This window comes from Melozone crissalis, unplaced genomic scaffold (assembly GCF_028551555.1).
Source record: "Melozone crissalis strain CALT ecotype California unplaced genomic scaffold, PUWL_Pcris_2 ptg000016l_1, whole genome shotgun sequence".
NCBI lineage: Eukaryota > Metazoa > Chordata > Aves > Passeriformes > Passerellidae > Melozone > Melozone crissalis.
Window position 1 is genome coordinate 45,253,795 of NW_026535794.1, and position 6,000 is coordinate 45,259,794.

General features: G+C 45.2%; 1 protein-coding gene across 1 annotated transcript; it reads right to left on the reverse strand.

Annotated features, from left to right (window-relative positions):
• Nucleotides 1-837: 837 nt before the first annotated feature.
• On the reverse strand, nucleotides 838-2,800 carry LOC128935784 (prolactin-releasing peptide-like). The gene is made up of 2 exons (XM_054274330.1): nucleotides 2,653-2,800; nucleotides 838-1,055 (listed from the first exon to the last, which is right to left on the reverse strand). The coding sequence occupies exons 1-2, from the start codon at nucleotides 2,798-2,800 to the stop codon at nucleotides 877-879; spliced, it is 327 nt and encodes a 108-aa protein (XP_054130305.1). The 3' UTR covers nucleotides 838-876.
• Between the last annotated feature and the right edge of the window lie 3,200 nt (nucleotides 2,801-6,000).

Sequence of the window (6,000 nt, forward strand, 5' to 3'; positions counted from 1 at the left end):
GAGGTATTGAGCTGCATCTCCAGCCTTATTGATGTGGACTAATGGAATAGATAGTACATGGCTTGTGATCCTCAAAGAGCGACTTCAACTGACTCAGACAATGTACTTGAAAATAATTACATTGTTTTAAAGGGAATCAGTTCATTCAGGCCCTTGCTCCTTTTGGATTATGGTTTCTGATTATATGCAGAAGGCACAAAACTACTCCAAGGAGTTCAATTAGCCAATTTTTTTTTTTCTTCAGCAGGGAGAAAATACTTATCTTCAATAGGAGCTTCTCTTTTTCATTAATATATCTCTCCAGCAGTACAGGAAGAATTGTGGAGGGCCAGTGGGCACTTCAGCGAGTGCCAATGGATGGCACTTCATCCATTCTTAAGAGTGGATGTTAACAATCTCTATAAAAGCTACAAACAGAGAACCAGCATTTCATGCCATTAATGCAGGTACATTAAAAATTGGTAAGAGCCTTTTTTCTTTCTTCCAACCATTGCTTTTTATTTTTATATATCAACAGCCATTGACTTTGAAATGTGACAGGAAGGTTTCATGATACATTTAACACTGCAGAGTTTAAATCCCAGCCCAAAAGCCGTGTGGGTTTTGGATAAACCTAGCAGTGAACAGGATTGGGAGATTGCTGGGGATGCACAATGAAGAAACATTTTTATAAGCAGTGGTGGCACTCAGTGCTGGTGTCCATGCATTGTCTTTTACCTGCGCCCTGAAGATATTTCTTTTTGAACGTACTTGCACAAGGAGCAGAAAGAAGAGCAGGGTGTGATTGCTAGGCAAAAGCAGAACTGTAGGTCTGAGGTGCAGGGGAGGACACAATTCAAAGAACAGAAGTTGGGTTGCCACCTTGGGGAACAGAGATCACCAGTCACTGTCCTCTGTGTCCAAGGACTTTTGCTCCCACAAAGCATTCAAGATGAAATCCAGGTGTCTGCTCACAGGCCTCAGGCTGCCACTGCTGCTTCTCAGCTGCCTCTTCCCAAAGCGACCGATGGGGCGAACGCCACGGCCCACATACCAAAAGGGGTCAATCTCAGGACCTGGAATTCAAAGCATTCCGTGAGGATGTACCACTGCACTCGGAGGCAGTATTTTCTGACCATCTTGAGGGTGTTAGACAACTTACTTGGAGCCCAGGAGAAAAAAAAGAAAGGAAAGGCCATAGCCAGACACACAGCTTACTGGTGCCTTTGAGAGTTACTTTCCATGTGTAGAGCCCAGAGGAAGAGGATTCCATTGCAAAATTAATTTTATCCATCTGGGCTGCAACCTGCATTTCTAACATGAGCCAAAAGGCCCATCCAAGTTTTCTGCAGTAGGTACCAGGTACACTATTTCTACAGGTTAACAAATTCACTGGATTGCAGAGGGGGTTCCTACACGAGAGGTAAACATGAAAAGTTAATTCTTGTTCACTTAGGAAGTTGTTTCCATGGATGACTAATTTTTTTTTTTTTTTAAATTCTGATTTTTGTGGTTACTGCACTTTTGGAGCAGGTCTGCAAAGGTTTATAGTTCTATTGAAAGACTATATTAAAAAGAATATTTAAAAAGCATTAAAGGTTATATTTTAAAAGATAGAGCAGCAAGGAAATTCTAAAACATGTTGGAGATGGTGCCACCCTAAGGAAATCCCAAATCATTGCAGAGACAGACAACTGTCAGGAATAGGAATAAATTACAATTTAAGTGCATTATATATCATCCCCATCACATGATAGGTTCTTGACTGAGACTTTCTTGTCCCTCGACTCAAGGGAGGAGGAATTTCCCCTGTGCATTTTGATGTTTGAATAGAGGAAAAAATTCACCTTGCCTTTAAATTTCTCTGTAAATACATCTTTTAAGTCTTTCAGCACAATGTTTAACAGCCTTCCTACTCAACAAAACCCAAGAAACTTTCACCTGTGTACCTAAAACCTGAGGTTCCCAACACCTCTATTTTCTTTAATGGGGAGAGGTGTGGCACTGAGCCCACAAAATTTGCTCTCCACAACTCCTCTCTCCCACTCCACCTTCCATTATCAGCCTATACTCCTTGGGGAAGATGAGATTTCTTGGTGATTTTCTCAAAGATCTTTTGGATTGTGTGCTAGTTTAAACTTGGGATACATGGTGTCATCCCTGACCTGGATACTCTCAGTTCTTCACAGCATCTCTGAATGGAGATACTTCAACCACTTATATTTGGACTTTCAAAAAATTCAGAGTCCCAGACAGAACTGAAGATGTCTGTAAAGTGAACTTAAGCTTCTGGGCCATTGCTTATTTTTTAGAAGTAGTTTTATTTTATAGAAGTAGTTGTGTACGTCTACAGAACACAGCTGAAAATTTAGTGCTTAAATATTTGATGTATACCTCTTTACATTTTCTTGTCTGTCCTTTGCACATTAGTGTCTTCTCTGATATTTATCAAAAATAATGCTATTTGCCTTGGCTAATTAAGGGCTGTGAGAAGGACATGAGGTACTGTATATGCACTGACAAATGCAAATGGAAGCACAGGGCCTCACACCAAGGTGACACCATGGAAGCACCTGCGTGATTTGCTCTTGAACTTTGCCTGACAGCCCAGCCCTGATCCCTCAGTGCAGCGCAGACTGTGGGGTCACCATGTCAGGTGAGAGTCATACTTACTTCTGTTGTCTATCTGGTGTTTAAATGGCCTGCTCTGTCCCGAGGCAAAGCTGAGTGACACCAAGAGCATCAGGACATAGACAGTGACTAGCTTTAAGTGGTTTGGTGACCACTGGGCACGTGGTGTCCAGGAGATTGGATGCCACATGATGGAGCAGTTCTGAGAAGGCTGTAAGGAGAAGAGTGAACATGGGGAACACATATGAGTTAAAGCTCTCAAGGTGAAGGAATGTGTCAACTTTAACAGTATGTTCCCATCCATCAGAGCCATTTCATGGCTCTAAGTTTTGTGGAACACTCATGCTGGAGATGTCCTGGGCATTTCTGTTTGAAGGCAAAGGTTATGAAATGGGCCATCTACTGAGGTAAGAACTGGAAAGTTTTTCTCTCCAGAAGTGAAAGCTTTCACAGGACACTTGAGTCCTGCCCCTGAGTTCACTGCTGATTCTGTATGGCGCTCTGTACGACCACACGCATTGGCCACCAAAGTATGTTTTAGCCACTACCACCAGCATCTTCTCCTTGCTTGTAAAATGTGTCTAACATTTGTGTTTTACACACTCTTTTTACAACTAAATGCATTTCAGTATGAATGGCAATGCTCCTCTTGTGCCATTACCCCCTTTTTTGCCAGCATGCAAAATTACAATTTACAGTTACAGTTTCCACTGGTAGATGTCCCAGTCCTATAAATGCACGCAGATGCAACAGAATGAGAAATCCATCCTAGCTTCCATAGGATGGGCTGAGCAGAACACAAGGTGCTGAGCTGGGAAAGTTGCATCCAGGAAGGGGAGGGAGCCAGGCTCTGGTCACCAGTGTCTCTTGCATTTTGTACAAGCTTCCTCATGGCAGCTCTCCCAGCTGTCACACCAGGACAGTCTGTCTTGTGACATGCAAGGTCTGCCTCTGCATTTGACATCCTGGAGCCTCTGCCTATAGAGCAGGAGCCTATTTGCTTAAGCATCATGTAAGTGATGTAGACATACAGGTAGAGAGGCTGTAGGAAAACCTCTCAGCTATGCCTACACAGTAACTTCTCTTTGTGTATAGGTGGAATTTTTCCCCAGTTGCTGCCAAAATCTTAGCCTGCTTTCAGTAAAGGCAGAGCAGGAATGAAAATCTTTGATGCAAGATGCTCCCAAATACACCAAACAGGCAACACAGCAAAAACACATCAGGAAGTTGGTTGTGTCTTTCACTAAAATGCAATCAAATCTCCTTCACCTCTAGTATTCAGTGAAGGTTTATCAAGGGTGAAACTGACAGTGGCTTACCAGGCAGCTTAGAGGAAAGTGATTTTAACTCATGATTTCAGAACTGCAAATTAACTTTTTCTGACTTGAAACAATCTCATGACAATCAGGACTAAATTGTTTTAGCATGTAGAATATCACCCACATGGGGTGAATTCTGCCTTCAGTTTCAGCTGGGGTACCTCTCCTGTCGCTTCATTTTCAGCAAAACCTTAGGTTCAGTGAGACAAAAAGAAGGTGTTTTGGGGCATCTCTGTGGTGTGTTTACAGGGCTGCTGACAGGTTTTCCCGGTTACTTGCTCCCTGGTTTTGTGTCTTGGGTTTTTTTTGGGAACCGAGTTACAGAAGGAAGAGCTTGCCTTGAGCTCATTGTTGATGGAAGACAAAAATACAGGGAAAAGCTTTTAGCACGCACTTTTTCATAAGCACTGCTGTGCTTCAGTCCCCACCAGCTGGTCCTGTGCCACTGCAGCCACTTTGTACAGCCACTTTGTGCAGCCACTTTGATATATATTGAACTTTTTGTTCATACCCTTCTCCTGGCTAATGTTTCTGTGAAGCATGTCATTCTCACTGCTCCTCAATAAGTAATATGCCACCCTAAATAATCAGGGCACTCAGCACCTCTAATCCTCCCTAATTTTTCCTACACTTAATTGCCCCACCACTGTTTATATGGGAAGAAAGAGAGGCTGAGGTACTGCTACAAACTTGATCCTGAGCATTCCCAACACCCAGCTCTATCTTGTCACTAAGCAAAAAGCCTGGTTACCTATGCACAGACTTTTCAAGAGTTGTATGGCTGAGATGGTCCGTGATCTCCTCAGGTCGAGACCTGCAGCTTCCTTCCAAAAGGAAAATTGAAAAAGAACAAGACCTCACACCGTCAAGCTGAGTGCCTCCATTTTCAACTATTAAATGATCATGAAAATTTTAAAACTGACTAGTTGCAACCAAACTTGACACAATTAAAAGTTTCAGGAATAATTTTGCTCCTGAAGCTCAGCAAAATTCAGTGCCACAGTCATTTGATCAACTTGCCATTTCTGCTTGGTGCCCAAGCAGAGTCTTTAAACTTTGGCTGAGCAACATCTGTGACAGAAGTCTGGCAACTTTCATCGACATCAGAGGGGAAAATTAAAACCATAAATGAAGCCACAGTGAAGTAGCAGTATCACAGCTTGCCATGGGTCTGCTTCACAAAGAGTTGGAGATCAGCCTGGCTCTCCCTCTGGGCACACAGGGCTCTTATCATACCAAACTCAAGCTGTGCTGCAGATCCATCAGGTACACCCCTATCACGGCTGTCCTCGGAAGACAAGATGCTATTAACTCTTTACACCCTAAAGCAGCATCTTTGTTGAGATCAGCGGCTGTGTACACCCCCTCGGATGGATATGCGGAAAGCTTTCCTGTCGGAGGCAGCCCGAGGGATCGGAGCCCGTGTGAGCGCAGGCCCGGGGCGCGCTGGTTCAGGGCCGGGAGGTGCGGGGCTGTGCTGCGGGTCCCGGCCGCGCTCTGCCTGCAGGCACAGCCTGCCCGCGGGGTCAGCCACCCCGCCTCGGAACGGGCCGCTGCGCCAACAAAAACTGGGCAAAAGTTACTGAGCACAGGGCACAGCTGCGATTGTGAACCCGGCTAAGCTACAGCCCAAAAGGAAAAAAAGGAAATTCAGCAAGAAAGAGCCTGGACAAGCGCTGAAGCAGACAGGGGAAGGCACTCACCTGCGTGCACAGAAGCTGCTGTCAGGTAGTCGCTGGTCCAAGCAGAAGCAGGGCGGCTGATGGGGGCATGTGCCTTTTATACTGGAGGGAAGTGGACTTGAAGCAGGGAGGGGGAGTCAAGAGGTGGGCCAGCAGGACGTCAGCAGTACCGGCGAGCAGGATTTAAATTTACAAAAGGAGGGGTAAGGGAGAACGGAGGCTCTGTTAAAAAGCCACTGATCAGGGCAGGGAGCAGGGGTTGAAGGCAGGGCCAGAGGATTTTGGAGGGGGGTGGCATGGCAGGATAGATGACTGAGCCCCCAGGCCCACCAGGAAGACAGCAGAGGGAAGGGGGCTGCTGCCATGTCCCTATGGGGGGGCGGGGGGAG

What these genes read in the sequence shown, in the direction of transcription:
- LOC128935784 (XM_054274330.1), bottom strand. Translation starts at nt 2,800, where the DNA reads ATGTGGCATCCAATCTCCTGGACACCACGTGCCCAGTGGTCACCAAAC. An exon ending in ACACCAGATAGACAACAGAA is followed by an intron (nt 1,056 to 2,652) that starts GTAAGTATGACT and finishes TTTGAATTCCAG; the next exon opens with GTCCTGAGATTGACCCCTTT.